The sequence below is a fragment of the Ursus maritimus genome, unplaced genomic scaffold (assembly GCF_017311325.1).
Source record: "Ursus maritimus isolate PB19 unplaced genomic scaffold, ASM1731132v1 scaffold_26, whole genome shotgun sequence".
Taxonomy (NCBI): domain Eukaryota; kingdom Metazoa; phylum Chordata; class Mammalia; order Carnivora; family Ursidae; genus Ursus; species Ursus maritimus.
The window spans coordinates 19,625,442-19,650,209 of NW_024425119.1; the positions used below are offsets into that span (position 1 = coordinate 19,625,442).

The 24,768-nt window shown below is 43.0% G+C and overlaps 1 protein-coding gene across 1 annotated transcript in view; it reads right to left on the bottom strand.

Annotated features, from left to right (window-relative positions):
• Positions 1-421: 421 nt before the first annotated feature.
• Positions 422-24,768, bottom strand: part of LOC103677817 (cationic amino acid transporter 3-like) — a 72,013-nt gene continuing 47,666 nt past the window's right edge. Inside the window, 3 exon segments of the mRNA XM_040642213.1 lie at positions 422-1,843; positions 1,846-2,354; positions 2,357-2,569. Of these exon segments, the coding sequence (XP_040498147.1) occupies positions 581-1,843; positions 1,846-2,354; positions 2,357-2,384 (1,800 nt within the window). The 5' untranslated portion in view covers positions 2,385-2,569 and the 3' untranslated portion in view covers positions 422-580.

Sequence of the window (24,768 nt, forward strand, 5' to 3'; positions counted from 1 at the left end):
TTCTCAACATTTGCTACAACATGGACGGCACTGGAGGAGATAATGCTAAGTGAAATAAGTCAAGCAGAGAAAGACAATTATCATATGGTTTCTCTCATCTATGGAACATAAGAACTAGGATGATCGGTAGGGGAAGAAAGGGATAAAGAAAGGGGGGGTAATCAGAAGGGGGAATGAAACATGAGAGACTATGGACTATGAGAAACAAACTGAGGACTTCAGTGGGGAGGGGGGTGGGGGAATGGGATAGACCGGTGATGGGTAGTAAGGAGGGCACGTATTGCATGGTGCACTGGGTGTTATACACAACTAATGAATCATCGAGCCTTACCTCGGAAACCGGGGATGTACTGTATGGTGACTAACATAATATAATAAAAAATCATTAAAAAAAATAATTTAAAAAAAAGAGAGAGAGAGAGAGAGAAAGAGCCAAGACACACCTGCTTCACTGTACCAAAAATACAGAGCTCTATTACAGTTCCCCCACCAATATCTCATAGGAGCCCTAAATTTCTATGTGCTCAAGAGTACTGCCATTATTGTACAGGTGACCAGACTGCATTCAGGTTTAATGACATCAGACCAAATATGTACTGGCACTGCTTAGCTCAAGGTCTACAGTTTGGGCCCTTAAATGCAGTTAAGCGACCAGGCTTTGCTGAATGCCATAGCTGAAGTAGATAGCAAACCCAATCAGCATCCAGACACCAAATCTCAGCCAGGTGCCAGCTGTCATCTGCATCATAAGGTAAACATTCACGAAGATGCTCAGGAGTGGGAGGAGAGGCAGAGCAGGGACCTTAAAGGGAAGGGGAGTGGAGCTCTGTGGCTGTCTCCAGATGACCCCAGTGAGCCCAGTGATGAGCACCAGGAGCAGCACGACCACTGTGATTGGACCTGGGTCTCCAGAAAGCAGACCTGGCCAGTGGGCCAGCACCAGGCAGAGGAGAGTCAGCAGCAGAGCAAGCAGTGAGGAGCAAACATAGACAACCTGGCCAGAGAGTGGAGTGGGGGTGGGGCTGCCTGGAAAAAACAGTCCCTGTAGAGTCAGCTTCTCTGCTTCAGGTCCATTCTCCTCCTGTACCTGTGCTTCATTTCCCGTCCTCTCAGGCTGATACCTGATGATGAGAACACAAAAAGCTACCAGGGAATAAGATATCAGGGTCCCAACTGACCTCAGGTCCAGAAGATCAGTGAGTCCAAAGAAGAATACCATTATTGCTGCAATAGTGACAAAGATCACAGTGGACACAATACGGACATATGTGCCAGTACGGATCCTGGCAAGAACAGGGAACAGGAGGCCATCCTCTGCCATCATGTATATCAACTGACGTATGGGGAATGTAAAGCTCCTGTAGGCATAGACAAAAACATTACAAAATATTACAATAACTAAAACATAGTAGGCAGGGGCCCAGCCAATATGGAGAAATATCTCAGGCAAGGTGCTCCCGGGTCGAAGCAGGTAGTAAGGCACCATGAGTGTAAGTGCCGCAGAGACACCGAAATACACCAAAAAGCAGATGAGCAGTGAAACCACAATGCCCCTGGGGATGGAACTCTGGGGATTGTGCGATTCTTTGACTCTGGTAACAAGAATGCTAAAACCTATAAATGTATAGAAACAGGTAGCCGATCCTCGGAGAATCCCCTGGAAGCCAAAAGGCATGAATCCTCCAGAGCCCAGAGGGCCCAAGCTAGAGGTGCCATTGAGTCCAGCCTGTACGTAGTCCTCTTCGGTGAGCTTCCAGTTGTGCAGGTTCCCCTTAATGAAGCCAGAGATGATGACAAAACCGAGAACCAAAAGCTTCACCAATGTGACCACTTTGAAAATTCTGAAGAAGCCATGCCACCACCAATATCGAAATTCCATGAAGAAAAAAAAAAGAGGACAAAAAAGTAGCCTACATTGTCTGCAAAGAATTGGGGAACTTGCTCTGAGATGCTCTCATGCAGGGTCCCACTCAGGATGTCAAATGGTAAGGTCCAGGCCTGGACCAAAACAAATGCATCAACAACAAAGAAGAGGATGAGATTCCAGCCAGTGATGAAAGCCCAGAGTTCACCTACAGTGACAAAGCTGTAGAGATATGCAGAGCCATGATGGGGAACCCAGACACTAAACTCTGCATAGCACAGCCCAGCCAACAATGAAGTCAGGCCGGCCACCAAAAAGCAGATCACAATGGCTGGTCCTGCTTGATTACTGGCCACCTCATTAGCCAGGAAATACACACCAACACCCACTGTGCGGCCCACACCCAGGGCCACTAAGTCCAGAATGCGCAGTATTACGCCAGTTTCATACTCAAACACGTCCTCCAGCGGATGTCTGCGTATGAGTTTCGACCAAATCTGCGAAGTGCCTGACGCAGCATTCTAGCTGGAATTGAAGATGATGCTAAGGATCAGGGAGCTGTAGCAAGCCCAGGGAGCCAACAGTGTTGGATCTGGTTCAGTGAGATTGAGTTAAGCCACGGTAGGTGGGGGCTGCCGAGGTCCCTTGCTCAGGCTTCAAAGCTGCTGCTTCTTATTTCTTCTGGGTGTTATCCTTCCATAATGCCTAGGGAAACAAGAAATATTTACTGAACAATGGTGTTCAACCAACCAACTGAAACTGAAAAGTCGCATGTAACTTGTTGCAGCAAAAGTATCACAGAAACTGACACCAAAAGACACCATAGGAAAATCAACCCTGCTTTCCTCCCAGAAAAACTACAAAATATGTCCCAACATTCTCCTTTTCTTTAATTTTATTTTTTAGTAGGCTCAGTGCCCACCATGGAACCAAACATGGGATCCAACTCACAACCATGAGCTCTAAACCTGAGCCAGTATCAGGAGTTGGACTCTCAACCAACTGAGCCACCCAGGCACCCCAACATTCTCAGTTTTTACCTACCACATGACATAACTCCTTTGAGTTCATAAATCATGAGGCTACATGTACTAATTAGGCGGTAAGACACAACAGGAAATGAATGTATTGTGCAAGAATTCACAGGCAGTATGTGTGCACGGTGATTGAGCATGAGTTATGACACATTAATTCATGGGCTAGAGGGCCTTGCTGCAACTACAGAACCATGTTTTATATATCATCAGAGTTTAAAATACAAATTTTGGTCTCTCAATCTTAAAACTCTTAGCCGCAAAATCTGCTACCCGTTCTCCTCATTCTGCATCATCCATTCAACTGTACTGATGGCCAAGAACTCCCTCCCTATAGTCCACCCCTCCCTTTACAGACTTAGGCCCACATGGGCGCTCTGAACAGAGAGGAGGAGGAGAAGGGGGCTGGTCCTTCATAACCACCTGCAAGAAGGAGAGGACAGGCTGTCTGGGAAGGAAACACTGGAGAGATGGGGGCAGCAGCCAACCCAGGGTCCATGACTGAGAAGGAACAGGAGCCAGGAAGGCGGTTTTTTGAATTCTGAAATCCAATACATCTCACCGAAAACATCCAGGCAAAACTCACTATAATTTTTATGTCCTCAATTATATGAGTGTGATCCATAGGGAGAAAAATAGGTCACCTAGCTCAGTAGCTCATAACCAAAATAATTCCTTTGTTTCCTCTTCTCTAGGTTCCAGGAGAGAAGGTGAGCTCACTTCTGCAGACAGTCCCCTCACCGGCCACACTGTGCTCTATACACACCCTGCACAATCTGTGATGTCAGCTGCCAGAGGCCTGGAGAATTTGCCCTGCTCTGTGAGCTTGTAGTAAAACACTCACTTGTAAAGCCACATGAATTTTTCACAGGGAGTTATTTTTAACTCAAACTGTTGCTGAGTGTTTTCTTAATGAATGAACCCTGCATGTGTTTCCTTCTCCCCCCTCCTCCCCAGCTACTATTCAAATGGCCCCTCCTCAAGGGGAGCAAGGCTTTGGATGAACAATTCACAGCTATGCCCAGAAATGAGTAATGGAGAACAGAGAGAACAGAGTCATGCAGCCCCCACTCTGTCTCTCCTCAGCCTTTGTTTTTGTTTTTGTTTTTAATAATAATTTTTTTATTATGTTATGTTAGTCACCATACAGTACATCCCTGGTTTTTGCTGTAATGTTCCATGATTCATTACTTGCATATAACACCCAGTGCACCATGCAACACATGCCCTCCTTAATACCCATCACCGGCCTATCCCAACCCCCACCCCCCGTCCCTCTGAAGCCCTCAGTTTATTTCTCAGTCCATAGTCTCTCATGGTTCATTCCCCCTTCTGTTTACCCCCCTTCATTCTTCCCTTCCTTCTCCTACCAATCTTCCTATTTCTTATGTTCCATAAATGAGTGAAACCATATGATAATTCTTTCTCTGCTTGACTTATTTCACTTAGGATAAGCTCCTCCAGTCCCATCCATGTTGCTGCAAATGTTGTCTATTCATTCTTTCTGATGGCTGAGTAATATTCCATTGTATATATGGACCAAATCTTCTTAATCCAGTCATCTGTTGAAGGGCATCTCAGCTCCTTCCACAATTTAGCTATTGTGGACATTGCTGCTATGAACATTGGGGTGCATATGGCACTTCTCTTCACTACATCTGTATCTTTGGGGTAAATACCCAGTAGTGCAATTGCTGGATCATAAGGTAGCTCAATTTTTAACTTTTTAAGGGACCTCCACACTGTTTTTAAAAAGAACAGCCTTTGGTTTTGAGAGAATTTTAGGAAATGCTGTCAGAGGTTTTTAAAGACAGAAAATCAAGTCAAAATTGAAAAGTCTTCTCTATAGATAATCAAAAGGAACCCTTGGGTTATGGGCCAGACCTTCTGTTTACAAATCCATCTAGATTCCTTATTTGCCACCCACCAGTTCCAATGTTATGATTTACCAACAAGCACATGAGATAGATAAGGAGGGTCAATTCTTAACTTACGGAATCTTTCTGCACTATTTGAAGTGTCCCTGACCCATGACCAGGCTTCAAACCCTTCCGTGGTTCCACATTGCCCTTCCTTCATAGACCTTCCTTCCTTCATAATCTGACCTGTGCTTATTCCTCCAGCCTCACCCCTGCCCAGTTCCTGTTCCAGCTGCAAAATTCTACACTCACCCAGTTACCTTGCCTCTAATACCCTCTTGGCCCCTTCACTTAGCTAACCCCCACTTCCCTTTCAGTTCCCACCTCAGAAGATGTTTCCCCAGGAAGTCTCCCCTGACCATTATGCTGCCCATCCTATGTACCCTCCTAGCACTGCATTTCTCCCATGTGCCATTGATTCTAATGTATCCAAATTCCAGGTCAGCTGACTATCTCCACCATCAGACTGAAAGTTAGGTGCTCAATAAATATTTGTTGAACAAATGACCACACTGAGAAGAGAAACCTGAAAGAGGCCATAATCCAGAATTCCTATATAGTGGATATTGAGAAACATACTCTGTAGCCAAGCAACCTTTATAATCCTGGCTCAGGTAAAGATACACATGATATTCCCTTCCTTATGGAAGGCGAGCAACATGGATAGTGTAAAGGGGAAACCAACTGTGATAAAACTTTGACCCCACAACATTCATAGCAGGTATGAGTGACACAGGGTGAGAAAGAATTATTTGCCTTTGAGGACACTTGTTTAAATGCCAGGCAACCAACTACCCATGCCCAGTTAGAGAAGCCCTACTTTTTTGAAGGCATCATGCTTAGACCCTATAATCCAGGTAGGATGTCCTAAGTCAGAGGTTCTCACTTTGGGGGACAGAGGCAGACATAATATAGACACCTGGGGACATTTTCAAACTGCAGATCTTCTCCCCCTGGAGATTCTTGTCCACTAACTCTGTACTTCCCATGACTGCTGCAAACCACCTCAACTGATAAGAAATTGTCGTCAAGTTCATGGAGAAGGGACTCTAAAAGCTTCCTTCACAGGAAGGCAACAAAATTGAGTGGTTAGGAGTAAGGCTCTGCAGGTAGACTGTTCAGGAACACCTGATGACTCTGGACAAATTAGTTTACCTGTCAGGGCTTTAGTTGCCACAACAGTCAAATGAGAGTAAAAGTAAATACCTCACAGGTTAGTTGTGAGGAGTAAGTGAAATGATGCCCATAGGGTACATGGTTCAGTGCCCAGCAAACAATATGGACTTAATACGATCTACCTAGTATCTAATATTGAAATCTGGTCCATAGTAACCAAACATTGACAATCAATTCGTCTTTATAAATGTGCAGGCTCTAAATTATCCACTAGAACTTGAGGTTGTTACCCAGCCCTTGTGGGACAATGAAAACAGTTTTATTCCATATGATTCACCTTGAAATGTTAAGGACTCTAATTAGACACCCTCATCCGAGCTGGTGCTAACACGTGGGGGGAGTCCTAGGCTCACAATATTAGACCAGGCGTCAAGTAATGCAAGGCTCAATACAATTATTATTATTATTATTATTATTATTATTATAACAATAAAAAATAATAATATTTATTTCTACAGATGCCTCATCTGGAATAGGCAGTGTTGGATACTATATAGATAAGAACAATGATCGTTATTATGTCAGAAATCCTGGATGTGAGGCCAGGCCCTTCCTTGTGACTACATGAATTTGGGTAATTTGCTTAATCTCTCTAAGCCTCAGTCTCCTCACCCACTAGGAACCTTACTTGACCTCCCTCACTGGATCAACATGAGAATTCCATAAGAAGATACAAACTATCACACACTGCTGGGGGCAGTGTCACTGGGGCACCAGCCTGAAGCACATTTTAGTGGAATTCAGAATGCTCACACAATTGGGCACTGCAGTCGTTGAATGGGTGAATGTGTCAAAATACACATATGGAGCATGATGTGGAAGAGCATTTTTTAAATACACTAAAGTAAGTGCCTCCAGTGAGGAGAGGAAAGGCGAATAGTGATAAGGATGAAAAGGGGAAATAAAATGCATGGAAAGGGGGCCTGAAAGGAAGCAATGATGCAAACACGCCATGACTGAGGGAAGAACTGACTCCACTCTGTGCACTGCAGGGTCAACACAGGAATTGGAGGAGATAATGTTGTGAGAGCACCTGGTACAGAGCCTGACAGTAGACTTAAATTGAAGGGGAACCATAATCCTGTAATTATCAGGATATGGAGAATACAAAGAAGAAATACCTGCTAGAAAGAGAGTTCAGAACAAGGGAAGATGGGGCAACCCCAATATTAGTTCCCTCACCCCATTTCCCTTTTCCCAATTTCTCTTTCTCCATCAGCTCCTTCAATTGTCATTGGAGGCTCCTGTAGTTGACACTAAGGATGCCTGTACCATGTTCCTCTCTCTAGGGAACTGTCCACAGCCATCTCCATCCCAAAAAAGACGCAACAGTGGTTCTTCACATTCCTTGAATCACAGACCCCTCTGAGGTTGGTCTCCAAAAAAAAAAAAGTCACACACTCTTCTGACGTCCATCCATGGACCCTGACTGAGCAGGAATCCCAGAGGAGGACCATCTGAATGGCAGGGTCAGAGAGGGGTAGTGCTTGATAATTTCTGTTCCCCTCAACTAGGTTGGGCAGGATGGTCCTTCTGCTCTTCCCACTTACACTGAAATTGAGGGTAAGTGGGCCTACAGACAAAGCATGAAAATACCAGAGAAGCAACCCAAAGCACAAAACATCCAGGTACTCAATAATTGTATTTTATGACTCCAACAGAAGCAGGCAGAACAAACAAATGAAAAACAAACTTACAGAAGAGAAAGCATACCCACCTCTCCAGTGCTTTGAGTTAGCGCACCCATCTTCTCAAGGGAATACTGAAAGAGCCCACTACAAATCCAGCTCATGACAACACAGAGAAACGTCATCATCAAACACCATGTGCAGAAATGCACTTTCTCTGTGCAATAACTTTGGTTATTCCTATGGTTTCTATTCATTCCAGACCCTCTGCCCCAGCTGTCAGAGTCCTGCTCTAATTCTCCCCCCTACCCTCAGATACATCACCTTCCTCCTAACTCAGCTCCTCACATCCTGACTTACCCTTCCTGGGATGAGCCTTTGGCCTGGGTAAGTTACCTGTCCTGCCAGGGATGCTCTCCTCAATCCTTTCTGTCCATCTTGACCCTGTAGCCTCTCTTAACCCTATTCTACAACCTTTCCCCACCCTGCCTCCAGGAAGCCTTTCCTAAGCCATTCTGACTGATCCCATTGTCCAACCTTCCTCCCCTTCCCACCAGTACTTACACCCCGTCATGACTGTCAGCTGAAATGAATTTTCCCTATCTGCCAACTGGTGTCCCAAGTGTGTTCCTTAAATTGCTTTACAGTCCAAAAGCTTCTGGAGGGCTCGGCCAGGATCTATATGCCTCTTCATTCTGGATTCCACACTCCCATCTCCAGCCCTCACTACACAGGACAAGGATCTGCTCATAATTGTAGCAAGCAAGCAAAAGAGGCAGTTAGGACAAAGAAAATGAATATTTAGATGTATTGATTATGATATCTTAATATTCCTAGAAAAAGATTTGTTTTGTTTTGTTTTGATTTTTGGAAAGAAAGAAAAGGCCAAACAGAGCTGTAAGCAGATGAGAATATGCACCATCTTCTATTACAAGAGCGTCCTGAGCATTTCCTAATGAGGGTCCTGGATCTGTGAATCTCAATTTAATCAGGAAACAGTCTCTCCCAAAAGAGGTGTTTCTCAGGGGATATGCTTAAAGAAATGCAGACAAGGACCAGGGAACATGAAGTCAGCTTCTATGAATTCCATAATGCCCTGTCTTCCTCTTCCTTCCCTTTTCCTCCTTGTGTTTCTGTCAGTCTCTGAGCTCCTTCCAAACTGCAAAACTAAAGTTCCATCCCACATTGCCTGTGAGAACTCCTATTAAGTCCAAAAACAACTCCCTAAACTGCAGGCTGTCTTGCTTTCCCAGCCAGGCCCACCCATTCTCCTTAGTCATAGAGGTCATTGTATTCCCTCTGCTGACTCTAAGTAGGGTACTACCCTCACTCTGCAGCTCTCCTTTTCAAAAAAATTTTGAGGCAATAACTTCCACTGGTTTCCATGGTAGGGAGTTAATACTCCTGCCAATCAGGAAATTGACTTTATGTCTCCTCCTGAATAGCTTCAAAGATAGTTTGGATACCAGTTGCTTGGCTACAAGTTTGATAAAGACTTGAGAGGAAGGCTAATGAGGATATTAGATCACTGTTTTCAGCTTCTCACACTTTCAGAGAAGTGGACTTTAAATGCAACATCTCCAGAGATTATGTTAATCCTCCCTATCCAAGCACAGCTCCTTCTTAGTCCCAAAGTATATAAACTCTCTCTTCCTCCTTAAAATTACAAGACAATGAAGCTCCAGAGCCAGTCAAACCTGTGGCTCCAAAAAAAATTGAATACAAAGTATTTTGGATAGCTGGACTTCCCCAGAGTTTCTGAAGCCCTAACTCAAGCAGCCCTGGACTCTGGTAGGGGGCAGTCAGGAATGCAAGAGTAGAGGGCTGAGTTCAGGGCAAGAGTCTGAAATAGTAGTAAGTGTGGTGCGTGTGTAAGCAACACTTCCAGAGTGGAAACAGGTCAGAACATGTAGGAAAAGGTAAACAGAACAAAAACCACCATGAAAACTGGGGCTGCGTTTCATATACAAGGGTAAAATATTGTTTATCAAATCAAATGCAATATGTAATTTTCCCATTTTCTCTCTCTCTTTGTGCCTTCTCTAGAAGTCTGAGTCCAATCATGGTCCTTCGTTTATTAATTCTGCAAGTAAACTGCTGCCCATGTATTTAGTACTATGGATAAACCAAAGAAAAACAAAAACATACCTCCACTCAAGTTGCTTACATTTCTGTTAGGAAGCAAAAACAAAACAAAACAAAACGAAATAAAAAAAAACAGATTAGTAATAAGAATATATATTATATTGTATTTATGATCAGTGCTACAGAGAAAAGGAAAGCAAGCAAAGGTTAGGATGTGCTCAGACTGTGTGTTGTGACTTTAAAACAGGTGGTCCAAGGCAGACTCACCTTCACACTGTTCTGCAACCATCACCACCATCCAACTCCAGAACTTCTTCCTCTTCCTCAGCTGAAACTGGGTACCCATTAAACGGTAGCTCCCCATTCCTTCATCCCAGCAGCCCCTGGCAACCACCATTCTACTTCCTGTCCCTATGAATTTGCCTAATCTAAGTACCTCATGTAAGTGGAATCATACAATAGTATCCTTTCATGACAGACTTATTTCACCTGGCATAATGTATTCAAGGTTCATCCATGTTGTAGCAGAGGTCAACAGATCCTTCCTCTTAAAGGCTGAGTAATATTCCATTGTGTGTGTATATCCCACATCTTTGCTTTCTGTTTATCCCCTGATGGGCATGCTGGTTGTTTTACCTATTTGCTGCTATGACTAATGCTGTTACGAATACAGGAATACAAATACCTTTTTGAGTCCCTGCTTTCAATTCCATGGGATATGTACCCAGAAGTGGGATTGCTGGATCACATGGAATTTGTGTATGTAATTTTTTGAGAAGTCACCTTACTGTTTTTCCACAGCAACTGCCCCATTTTACATTCCCACCAGCAATGCACAAGTGTCCCATTTTCTCCACATCTTCACCAATACTCATTATCCACTGTTTTTTTAATAGCAGCCATTTTTTAATGGGTGTGAAGTGGCACTTGGCAGGTTTTGAGGAATAACAAGGAGGCCTGTGGGACCAGGACATTGTGAGTGAGGGAGGGGCAGTAGGGGATGAGGTAAAGAGAGCAGGAAGCTGGATCCTTCACATAGGGTCTGACAGTCACTGTGAGGACTTTGACTGTTACTCTGTGTGATGGAAACCCGAGAAAAACTGAGGGTTTTACATGTTGTATACCAATTTTCATGTTCTTTGAACTAAGTCTTGGGGTCTAAGGAAAGTCCTCCTCCAAAGTTTGAAAACAAGGCTCTGCAACCTTGCAGAGCTCTCAGGAGATGTTCAGTGCTTCTGACAACACACTGAGGGCTGAGCAAACTATGTGCTTCCATCTGCCTCCCTCTTTAGATGCCAAAGAAGAGATGCCATACAGCCACCCTTGGGACAGTGACATGACAGATTGCTCTCACTGAAGCTGTTCGCTTTCTGGATTATTTCCTGGCAGGACTCTATCACTTAAAAATCAAACAAAAGTCATTTTAGTATCATTCACTATTTTAGGTTATTCAGTATTGTGGATAATAAAGTGCTGACATGGAGATAAAGGTCGCTTTCTCTGGAACCTGGTGAAATTAAGGATTGCAAAGACAGGGGTAGGTAGATTCTCAGGAAGGGGACAGAAACCATGAGAACCAGACACTCACAATGTGGAATTAAATAGATGAATCCAGTCCCAAGCTCCAGAAGCCTCAGGAAGGACTGTCAGAAATGTCTGAGATACTCTGAGCTGGAGAGAGAGAGGGCCCCAAAGGGAAGCCCGAAAACACATTTCTGTGAGGCAACGAATACCTTTCATAACTTCACTTCCCCCAGGTGACAGGGATGAAAGCTGCTACATCCAAATGAGAAATATAAGAAGTTTTGCAATTTCTCAAGAACAAATAATCTGGAGTGAATGGCTGTCCAACCACTGACTATAAATGTTAGAAAATATACATTTTTGTGGGGGGCGGGGTGGGACCTGGATGGTAGAGAAAGAGAGAATCATGGGGCTGTCCCTGCTGGTTAAGGAGAAGAGACAGAAATAAATTTTCACTATGGCATTCTTGGGATTCAAACTGGTGTTAGGGGAGGGAATGCTAGTAAAATCTGGAAACCAAAGTAACTAATTTCTCTCAGCAAAGCAACAGGCCATGTATTCCTGGGTTCTGTTTGCTGTGTTTCTCTCCAGCTGAGGACAACCTTATTCATCATCCACTGTCAACATGGTATGATCACCACCCACCCTAGGGTAAAGAGACACCACAACTTGCCTCACATCATAGTCCCCATCTTGTTTCCCTTCTCTGTGGGCTCTTTACAGAGGTCCTGGGTTACATTTAATCTTCAAACCTGTATTATAAAAATGGAACCATAATATAGGGGAAGGCTGCTCTTTCTCCTATCCCCAAGTAGAAAAATAATAGACCTAAGTACCAGTGAAAGTCTTATGTCATACATCATTCATTCATTCAATAAATATTAAGCACCTTCTAAATACCAGTCCTAGTGCTTGATGCTATGTGCACAACAGAGAGGAGAAAGATATGTTCCCTGACTACATGGCACTAATTGTCTCTAACGATGTTCTTATATAACGTTCATGCCCAAAATGTGTAACCTGAATCTAATGATCAAAAAGGATCAGTCTAATTTTATTCCTAAGTATCTTATGATTTTGAACATCAGTACTCCGAAAACTTAGAAACACTTATGAAAGAAAAATTATAGAACACTTATGAAAGAAATTGAAGAGGACACAAAGAAATGGAAAAACATTCCATGATCATGGATTGGAAGAAGAAATACTGTTAAAATGTCTATACCATTCAAAGCAACCTACACATTTAATGCAATCCTTATCAAAACACCACCAGCATTTTTCACAGAACTAGAACAAAACACCCTAAAATTCCTACAGAATCACAAAAGACCCCGAATAGCCAAATCAGTCTTGAAAAAGAAAACCAAAGCTAGAGGCATCACAGTTCTGGGCCTCACCTACATTACAAAGCTGTAGTCACCAAGAGAGTATGGTATTGGCACAACAATAGACACATAGATCAGTGGAAGAAAATTGAAAACCCAGAAATAGACCCACAACTGTATGGTCAAATAATCTTCAACAAAGCAAGAAAGAATACCCAGTGGAAAAAAGACAGTCTCTTCAATAAATGGTTGTGGGAATCCTGGACTGCAACATGCAGAATGAAAATGGACCACTTTCTTATTCCATACTCAAAAATCAAGTCAAAATGGATGAAAGACCAAATGTGAGACAGAAAACCATCAGAATCCTAGAGAAGAACACAGGCAGTAACCTCTTTGACCTCAGGCATAGCAACTTCTTACAGACACATCTCCAGAGGCAAGGGAATAAAGCAAAAATGAACTATTGAGACTTCATCAAGATAAAAAGCTTCTGCACAGCAAAGGAAACAATCAACAAAACTAGAATACAAACTACGGAATCCGAGAAGGTATTTGCAAAGGACATATCTAATAAAGGGTTAGTATCCAAAATCTATAGAAAATGGATCAAACTCAACATCCCCAAAATAAATAATCCAGTCAAGAAATGGGCAGAAAACACAAATGGACATTTTTCCAAAGAAGACATTCAGATGGCCAACAGACACATGAAAAAATGTTCAACATCATTCATCATCAGGGAAATACAAATCAAAACCTCAATGATATACCACCTCACAGCTGTCAGAATGGCTAAAATTAACACCACCAAAAACATCAGGAGTTGGTGAGGATTTGGAGAAAGCGGAACCCTCCTATACTGTTGGTGGGAATGCAAAGTGGTGCAGCCACTCTGGAGAACAGTATGGAGGTTCCTCAAAAACTTAAAAATAGAACTACCCTTCAATCCAGCAATTGTACTACTAGATATTTACCAAAGGATACAAAAATACTGATTCAAACAGGAACATGCACCCTGATGTTTACAGCAGCATTATTAACAATAGCCAAATTATGGGAAAAGCCCAAATGTCCATCAACTGATGAATGGATAAAGTATATATATATATATATGTATGTGTTTATACACACACATATACAGAATGGAATATTACTCAGACATCAAAAAGAATGAAATCTTGTCATTTGCAATGATGTGGATGGAACTAGAGTGTATTATGTTAAGAGAAATAAGTCAGTCACAGAAAGATAAATACCATGTGATTTCACTCATATGTGGGATTTAACAAACAAAACAGATGAACATAGGGGAAGGGAAGGAAAAATAAAATAAGATGATAACAGAGACAGAGTTAAATCACAAGAGACTCTTAAAACCATAAGAGACTCTCTCTTAAAGGGACTGAGGGTTGTTGGAGGGAGGTCGGTGGTGGATCGGCTAAACAGATGATGGGTTTTAAGGAGGGCACTTGTGATGGGCACTGGGTGTTGTATGTAAGTGATGAATCACTAAATACTACACCTGAAACCAATTTTACCATATGTGCTAACTAACTAGAATTTAAATACAAAATTGAAATTAAAAAATGATCAGTCTACAAAACAGTTTTCCACAGAGAGTTTACTTTCTGTAAATCAACTGACCTGCGCTGCTCAAAACTGTCAATGTCAGGAATGACAGGCTGAGGAACTGTTGAAGATTAAAGGAGACTAAAGAGACATGAGAATGAGATGTATTGCAGAGCCCTGGACTGCACCTCGATCAGGGAGAAACATAGTATTATAAAAAATAATTAGTAAACTTTGAATATGGACCATATTTCTACACACACACACACACACACACACAGGAAAGAACCAAGCAAATGTGCCAAAATATTAACAACTACTCGATCTCATTGAAAGATAAAAGTATTAATGCTCCTATTCTTACAACTTTCTCTGGGTTTGATATCTGTCAAAATGAAAAGGTAGGAAGAAAACAACAATGTCCGAGAAGAAAAAGTTATGGTTTCTCCTTCCCTAAATGTCCTTTATAAACAAGCTTGCCGTCGCTTTTAGTCGGAACCAAATCCTGCCCAGAATGACCTAGCCCCAAATCAGGAACATTAGATCAGTGGAGTGGGTGGGAAGATAGAACTCCCTTGGCTTTGATTTACAACCAAATTTGTCAACAAGCAAAAATTCCTGGAAAGAAACTAAAACGTTGGCTCATGTTTAGCATGGTTATAAAAACTATCCTCTTATTGTTATTTTGTGGGACTAACAAAAACTAATACACCAGGGTCCAAGGCTTGAACTCTAGAGGCATTGGGGAACATGTGCAGAGGCTGGAGGCAGAGAAAAATGGTATCTGACAAAAAGGGGTACCAGGTATATATGCAAGATTTAGGGATACATGGACAGAGGGGTGAAAAGAACCAGAAGTTGTTGAGATGCAAGTAATGGGCAGATGTTATTTCATTTAACCCCCATAACAACCCAATGACAGAAGTATTATTATTCTGCTTTACAGACTGAGAGGTTAGACAACTCTCCCAAGTTCATATAGCCAGTACAAGAAAAGAAATTTCAACTTGGCTCTTTTTTCTTCAAAGACCATATTCGTTCTCCTGCAGCACCCTACCTCCACAAAAAGTTAAGTCTCCAGTACCTGGGTAATAAAGGAGTATTTGAGCCAGTTCTTTTTGTGACAAGGTTACCCTCTGCCTATGTCTTTCCTCCCCTCCCAAATAAATAGTGATGGGCCAGTCCTGGAAGTACTGGGACCATTAAATCTGAAAGCTCTGTCTAAAGCATGTCCTGCTAAAATCCAAACCTAATATGGGGCCAAAATGTCTCAAGACCATCCTTTTGGATGCCAAGAAAGATTCCAAAACGTCCTTGTACCTATTCCAATAGTTTCCAGATACAATTTTACAACTAATTGTAATTCCTGCCCCCAACTTTAGCCCATTTCCTTTTGCTTGGTGTTTAGTGGAAATAAATGATAATAGATCTCCAGATGTCCAAAAGAAGACATCCCCTGTGACCAAAAATAGGTATTCGTGTTCCCAATTGTGACCCATGTCTGTGACCAGCACTGAGAACACAGTACCTAGAGCATTGCTAAGATTTATTGATCACTCATAGAAATGATCACAAAGACCAATGGATATCAGGCATAATTATTGACCTCTTTGCTTATTTTTCCAATTACCTCACTATATTTTTAAGTTATTAACAAATAGGGACTTGACATAAGGAATAATGGGCATTGTGAACATGTTATTAGTATAGGAAGATCTATAGAGTAGACAAATGATTGCCTTTGTATTTTAGTTTCAAAACAAAGAAAACCCTAACTATGCCCAAAACAAGGGGATTGACAAAACAGACGCTAAGAATTTTATCTGGGGTAATTACATAAAAGTTTTGAATAAATCTAAGGAATTCCAACTGAAATCACTGGTTTTAGATATTTGGAGATCATCAACTTAGCCCTCAATTCAATTCAGCAGACATGAAGTCACATAGAGACTTAGCACCTTGTCCATACTTCCTCTATCTAGTAGGTTCCTATGGTTTGCAAATACTGTATATCCAGGGCCAGCCTCCTGCCATACTCCTTGGTCCATCCTCCTGGTCAATAAAATTGGTAACTGTAACCCGATACTCTCACCTCTCACTCAGATTCACCCAGCAGTCATGAGAGAGTGCTGCCCTAAATCATATTCTTCCTGACTAGTACATTGCCCCACATAACTAACGTTTGAGTACTCTCTCAAAAATGACACTTCCCACACGTCTTTAAAAGACTCTCTCTCTCACACACACATACACACACACACACAAACACACACACATACACACACATGCACACACAGAGACACACCCAACCAGATCTACAGTTTCCAGCTCTCTATTAAATCCAAACTTCTAAGATTGTATTTATAAGTCTTTTTTTTCATTGTTTTTACCACTTTCCTACTACTAAGCTTTTCTCTGGCTCCTACATGAACAGGACAAATCTTTCCCCACACGTGCACATCTTGCTGACATTAACATCAGCCCTCACACAGACTGTCCCTCTCTGCATAAAAACACTCTTTCTAAACCCTGCTCAACATGGCTCTACTTCCAGAAACAGCTTGGTCACACCAACAGATAGATATCATATCTCTCCACTCACCCCCTACTCTCCCCTCATTAATATCCAGCACCAGAACTCAATGCCTAGAACTCTGCACTGGAAGAAATCCCAGTTAGGGAAGAGGGTAGGAGAATAGGTGGTAAGGTGGAGCCCAGGAGCAGAGCTTCTGCCTGATGATTTTTTCAGCTTGCCTGTCCTTTCCCAGCTGATGACTGAGGTACAAAGAGTTAACTAGCCACAGCCAAGAAGGTACCCCAAGCTCCACATTGAGGTTTGTCCATGTCAGAGATCCGACACAAGAACTGAGGACCAAGTCTCTTTCCCCACAGCAAAGTGAAAGTACAAGGGAAGTAACTCAAGTCAGCTCAGACAAAGTGCATTATCTGTGACATTTATGATTTGCTCCAGTGTCATCCCCTTGATGTCTGACAAAAAACAGACAGACAATACAGAGTTTTATTCCTTCCACTGCTTTTCTTTACATGGAAAGTAAGTCACCTAATGTTTGAAATCAGGCAACATGACATGATTCTCCACTGCAATAACTATATATAAGGCTAGCCCGCAGAAGGGAAGAGTGTGGTACAATAGTCAAAGGATCGAATGGTGTGTAGAACAGGACTTTACTTGTTTCAGGAGGATAAGGAAGTATCCATGAAATGCCTTTACAGTGTAAGCTCCCAGAGAAAAGATTATTTCTGTATTTGCTACCACTTTTTCGTATACTACTGGTAAATAACTGTAGAAATGGGTTCAGTGTACTTTGGGTTGGGTATAAACATAGAAATTGGATGGTCTCTCAAGCAGAACCACATGAAGTTTCTAAGTGAGAAAACCTGGATTCAATCTATTAAAGATCAATTTCAACTAAGTATAAAAGAATACAAAGGCAAATACCAAAATAGAAAATTCAGGAACCACAGTGTTTCTTTGTGCAAAAGAACTCAAGCAAAAGCAACATTTTTCTTCCCCCTACTTTATCAATACCACCAGAATTACCCACAAATCATCACACACTCATTTATACACACTGCAAGACAATGGTGGCATATAGAGAATTCCCCTCTCTGGGAACTTACAATTTAGTGCATTTCATGAACACCTCCCCACACGCCAAAACAAATAAAAAATACATGAACCATGAAATAGGGAGGGTATTCCTAAGTAAGAAATGAACAGTCAGGGCCACGGCATGTCAAGATCCCAGATGACTTTCTAGTTGTTGAAAGGTAAGAATAGTAAGGACCACATTTTCCAGTGTTGGCAAGACTAGTGAGAATCTTCTGTGCACTGTGGGTCAGCGTGAGAAGGCTGCATGGAAAAGGTGGGAATTACCCCATAATGGCATTATGTATAACTGTTTCCCAGGAATACATAAATTCAAGCCACATCTTCAGCTTGTCCATGATCCAATAAATAGAACTTCTTTTAGGCCTTCCCTCCATGCCCCTCACCAAAAACACAAAACAAACTCCACCTCTTCGACATCAGTCACAGTAACTTCTTTCATCACACGTCTCCAAAGGCAAGGGAAACAAAAGAAAAAATGAACTTTTGGGGCTTCATCAAGATAAAAAGGTTCTGCACAGCAAAGGAAACAGTCAACAAAACAGAGGAAACCCACAGAATGGGAGAAGATATTGCAAATGAAACTACAGACCAAAGGCTGGTATCCAAGATCTATAAAGAACTTCTCAAACTCAATACATGAGAAACAAATAATCAAATCAAAAAAAATGGGCAGAAGATATGAACAGACACTTTTCCAATGAAGACATACAAATGGCTAACAAACATGAAAAAATGTTCAAAATCATTAGCCAGCAGGGAAATTCAAATCAAAACCACATTGAGATACCATCTTATGCCAGTTAAAATGGCAAAAATTCACAAGGCAAGAAAGAACAAATATTGGACAGGATGTGGAGAAAGGGGAACCCTCTTACACTGTTGATGAGAATGCAAGTTGGTACAGCCACTTTGGAAAACAGTGTGGAGATCACTCAAAAAGTTAAAAATAGAGCTACCCTATGACCCAGCAATTGCACTACTGGGTATTTACCCTAAAGATACAGATGTAGTGAAGAGAAGGGTCATATGCACCCCAATGTTCATAGCAGCATTGTCCACAATAGTGAAACTGTGGAAGGAGTTGAGATGACTCTCAACAGACGAATGGATAAAGAAGATGTGGTCTGGGGTGCCTGGGTGGCTCAGTCATTAAGCATCTGCATTCAGCTCAGGGTGTGATCCCAGGGTCCTGGGATTGAGCCCTGCATCGGGCTCCCTGCTCTGCTGGGAGCCTGCTTCTTCCTCTCCCACTCCCCCTGCTTGTGTTCCCTCTCTCACTGGCTGTCTCTCCCCTTTCAAATAAGTAAATAAAATCTTTTAAAAAAAATGTGGTCCATATATACAATGGAATGTTACTCAGCCATCAGAAAGAACAATTACCCAACATTTGCAGCAACATGGATGAGACTGGAGGAGATCATTCTAGGTGAAATAAGTCAAGCAGAGAAAGATAATTATCATATGGTTTCACTCATTGGTAGAACATAAGGAATAGCAGGGACATTGGTAGGAGAAGGAAGGGAAGAATGAAGGGGGGGTAAAGAAAAGGGGGAATGAACCATGAGAGACTATGGACTTTGGGAAACAAACTGAGGGAATCAGAGGGGAGGGGGTGGGGGGTTGGGCTAGCCCAGTGATGGGTATTAAGGAGGGCACATATTGCATGGAGCACACTGGGTGTTATATGCAAACAATGAATCATGGAACACTACTACATCAAAAACTAATGATGTACTGTATGGTGACTAACAAAACATAATAAAAAATTTTTAAAAAAGTATAAACATGACCAAAAAAAAAAGAGAGAGAGAGAGAGAAAAGAAAAGAAACATTCAAACTTACCTCCCAGAAGTCATGGGAACACAATCTCACCAAAAATTTATTGGACATCCCCCCACCTCTGATCATACTTTGTATTATATTCTTTTTGCATGTTACATGAAAGAAGCTTTTTTCTCCCTTTTGAAAATAAAAACTCCTTAGGGTAGAACCTGCGTCATGTTCACACAGTGAGGCTAGAAGAGTAATTCTGCAAGTAAATATTCCTAGGTGCAATCAAGACTTGAACTTGAAGGCATGGCAGGACCCAAACTGTCTGCTCATTAGACCAAGAGGAAACACAGACACATCTTCCAACTCACCTACCTACCCTACCAGCTCCAGCACTACACGTCTCAAATCCCATCCCAGTCTGGCAGAGGCTGAATTTCAAGTCAATGAAAACCCATTCTGATGCAGGCTAACATGCTCCACACCAACTGTGTGTAGACCAAATCCATCCACCCAAATGTAGTCCAAAATCTATGTAGATGTAGACTAAAACATTTTCCTTCCTTCCCACAATACCTATGGAGTCCATGCTAGCAGCAACACTATATTAGTATCATTGTACCATTATTTGGGTAAATAATCAGATAACCAGAGCTCCTCTGGGGGCTGTATAGACTCCATATTATCCAGTATCGTTCTGGGATGGTTGTAAACAGGTGCCTTTTCTTAGTCCCTCTGGGATAACTGCAGAGAAGACAGAGTGAAATGCAACGTTCATCATTCATGATTTGACACATTGACAGGTTAAGATTCAGTCAGAATCCAGTGTTGGAAATTCTTCACACTTCTATCAAATCAAAACAAGATGATCACTTGATAAATGAGAAAAGCCTGAGCTTCTGCTTCTAGAAGTCTTCAGAAACTAATGGGCTATCAGGAAGAATCAGAAAGAGATTGTCCAAACAGGAATCAGAAAGAGAGCTGGAAAAGCCCAGGTAGGGGGTGCAATTATGGGATTAGACAGTGATGGGATACACTGATGTCAATACTGAAAATCACTTTCTTCTCTACTTCTTCCTATGAGTCTCTGCTCCATTTTCTCAATCCCGAATTCTGTCAACACAGAACACCTAATAAAAGTCCTCAGGAGAAAGCAGTAGAACGAAATCCATCTGCCTGTCTACTTCATTTTCCAAACTACAACTATAACATAGGGGCGCACTGCCACACAGTCATTTTTTCCAATAAGCCTTACTAAACACCTTTGTTTTTTACCCCAAATCCTCCCTTTCCTTGTAAGCACAGAATCTAGAAATCCTTCCAGTGGTCCCATCCATCACTACACTCTGTCTGCACATTTACACTAGCAGTTTTGAGTGGTTGGAGCCCACGGCTCCTTCTTCCACACGCCTGTGCTCAATATACACCCTCACTGATACACTACACAGTGTGGTTTAGGAAAGGCCAACTATCTCTCTAGTTATCTTCCTTCATATCTTAAATGTGTCCTTCTGTCCTCCCATGTAAGGACTGGGCTGTCTCTGTCTCTCTGTCCTCTCTCACCAGACTCTGCTTGATTCCTTTCATAGCCCTAGGTAACTATTCCACACAGCCACCTGCTCCCTTGGAAAGTGAATTGATTTGTTTTATTGCAGGAAAGACACCAGATCATCCGAGTCATGTGAAAGTTGTATCATGCCTCAAAGTCCTGAGATCTTCTCCAAATATAGATCCATATGACTTTTCCACCAAGACCCGCCATCCTCAGCCCAGCTCAGTCAAAATAATCTACAACAAAGAGCCTCCATCACTAAGGGACACTCTGTATACCTCTTCCTTATTTCTTTCTAAACACCACTCTACTTTGTGATATCTGTGATAATCAAAGAAAAGGACAAGTATATATCAAAAGAATATAATCCAGAAATCATATTTATCAGTTTGAAATGTCCTTGATGAAGAAATGGGCCTTTCCACATGATTTTGCCTTAACTAAGGTTAAAATAAAACTGCCTCCTAGAAGCACATAACACGTATCAATAGATAATGAAGAGAAGTAGCCCAAGGACTGCTAGAGGGCAGGGGACGCAACCTAGAAATCAACATTTGCACATATAATCAAAAAAACAGGTGTCATGCATGGATAAGTGTTGTCTCGGCCGCTGGTGTTGGGGTGCTGTCAATAATGTACATGGTGGGGGCGCCTGGGTAGCGCAGTCGTTAAGGCGTCTGCCTTCGGCTCAGGGCGTGATCCCGGCGTACCGGGATCGAGTCCCACATCGGGCTCCTCCACTATGAGCCTGCTTCTTCCTCTCCCGCTCCCCCTGCTGTGTTCCCTCTCTCGCTGGCTGTCTCTCTGTCACATAAATAAATAAAATCTAAAGAAAAAAAATGTACATGGTGGTAGGGAGGGTGGTGGGTGGAGAACAGTTTAAGACTCCAAAGGCCTTCAAAATTAAAGAGTTGCAAGTATGTTTTGTGATAACAGCAAACTGCCTCTTGGTGACTCAGTATTTTAAAGACCACTAGGCCTGCACACCCCAGGGGACCTTGGTAATCTTTCCTCCTACAGCTTGACCTGGTCTATAACCAATCCCCACGACAACTTTTTTCAATTAGATAAGAAAGGCAGGGAGATACATTCAGCAGTTGTAAAAATAGATATTTAGCTCCTTGAGCCTGGAGGAAGCAGCCCCTCAAATCCTCTCTGGTGATCGAGGACCATCTTATCAAACTGGACCTGCTATTCTGCAAAGTGCACACCAATGTCCTTCCTAAGAAGATACGACACAGAGACTTTCAGAATCTCCAGTGAGAAACAAGCCAAACATGAAGGAGACAGCAAAGGCAGGTGGAAGAATCCTCATTCGTTACAGTAACATGTGTAAGCATACTGTGTGCTTAGCCCTGTGGGAGAGACAAAGATGAAGAAAGCAAGCTCTGCACCAGGGCAGAAAGGAAAGGCCATGAAAGAGGGCAAGGCTAAGAGGAGGAGAAGCACGAAGGATTAACCCTCCTAACTCACATGTTGCTCATCAGAGCTGAGAACCTTTCTAGTCTGGAAGAGAACAGAGTGTAGGCCTCCATATCGCTCTGACCCCAACAAAACGACCTGCCTTTCCCAAACTTCCAAGGTACTGGTCCACAGCCCCCAACCCAAAGTCTAGCTCTGGTGCCAAGAAATACCCTCTGCTCGGGGTGCCTGGGTGGCTCAGTCGTTAAGCGTCTGCCTTCGGATCAGGGCGTGATCCTGGTGTTATGGGATCAAGCCCCATATCAGGCTCCTCCACTGGGAGCCTGCTTCTTCCTCTCCCACTCCCCTTGCTTGTGTTCCCTCTTTCGCTGGCTGTCTCTCTCTCTCTCTCTCTCTCTGTCAAATAAATAAATAAAATCTTAAAAAAAAAAAAAAAAGAAAGAAAGAAAAGAAATACCCTCTGCTCAAACCCTACACAGCTTCTATAGCTAGTGGCATACCAAGCCCAGCCTTCTTCCTCTCTGGCTCTATTTTTCTGCCAACTCTACAAACAGGAGAAATCACTTACCCATGATCTTTTTTTTTTTTTTTTTTGCCTCAGAGGAGAGAGACCTGAGAAGAAAGTGCAGACAAATCCAGAGACAGGTAATGCGCTTGGCCAAGCAGAGTCAGGACTTCCAGTGGAGTTTAGTGGGGCTCTCAGGAAATTGAAGGACTGGGAGGCAGAGTCCTGGGGAGGTGGGGTTTTGGGGAGGCGGGGCTCAGTAGTGTGAGCGCTAATAAGGCTGGGCCTCAGGGATTTGGGGCCAAAGGGAGGAAGAGGCATGGGGAGGATGTGAAAGTAGGAAGGAGGTGGATAAGTTAGAATCCAGGAGGAAATCTGAGGTGTGCTGTCAGGCCCTGCACAGGTCAGGAGGTGGACTGGGGGCTTCAATGGGACTTTGCTGGAGACTTTGTTGGCAGCAAGATGTGAATTTAGAAGTAAACAAGCTCTCCAGGGTCCTGGGTGTGGAGGAGGTCTAGCTGGCAGAAGGAGAGCATGGGGAGCCAGGTAGAGCCCAGCCTGTGGTGATTTGGAGGCCAGTCCTAGATCCAGCTAAAGAGCCCACTCAGCAGTCCGTAAACAAGGACAGAAGCACCTCCCCTCCTTCACCTGTCTCTCCCAGAATCTCCTACAGTTTCCTCTACCACCACCATCCATCCATGCCTCAACCACTTTTCCAATCATGGCAGGAATAAAACTAAAAATGAATTGTGTTAAGCTTTACCATGAGGGATTTCCTGAGAGTCACTCAGTGTTCAAGCATATTCTGAATGAATGTGCATTGAGCCTTGTGCTTCAGGAAGCAAAGACAGCGTCCCTGCCTACAGAGCTTTCTGCTCTGGACAGTCTTAATGTAGCGCTTTCAAGACCCTGAAACAGTGACCAAAGAAAGATGCTTCCTTCTTCCCAGAATGTTAGTCTTCAGAGAAAAGACTTCTCAGAGATGGAGAAGGTGGGACCTACTTAGAGACCCAGGGCTGAATGCACAAGTGATGGGCCCACAAACCATGGGTCTCAAGAAAAAGGGGCACCACTGCCTCTACTTGATAGTGTTGAGATGCCTCTAAATGCTAAATTAGGTTCCTTTCTCCCTGAGAGAAGCTGGGGGCGGAGGGAGGGGAGAGAAGAGTAGCAGCAGGTCCCTAAAGGGGCAGAGTCTATACTAACTATAGGATGACAGAGAATTGAACTTGGAACAGACAGAATTTCTCTAGATCTCAGGACAAAACTCCACCTGAGGAAAATCTACAAATCACACTGACGCTGCCCTAACACATCTCCAGGAGGCATGGACCAAGGGCACTAATTAAGCACCTCCTGTGTTCCAGGCACTATGCTGGGTAGTGGATGAGTGGTCCAGCCAAGACAACAGAGCCAGAATTGCTAGAGGCAAAGGAGACAGGCAGGATTGGAAGGATGGCTGTCATGACAGAACAGTAGGGAGGGACATCTGGGTGTTTGATCTGTGTCCGTTCAGACAGTCTCAGGCTGTCCTCCCTGCCTCCAGCTAGGATTTCCCCAGATGTGCATCTGCTTGAGGGCAAGAAGGACATGTGTAGGAGGAGGGTCTGTCCATCCTTGTATCTGGTTCCAAGAGCAATCCCTTCCCCTTTCTCCCTGTGCTGTTCACTCCCTGCTGGGTAGAGGGTGAGAGGCTGGGGGAAATGCCAGGGTCCCAGACAATCACCAGGTAATGAAAAGAACTTGCCAAGGTTC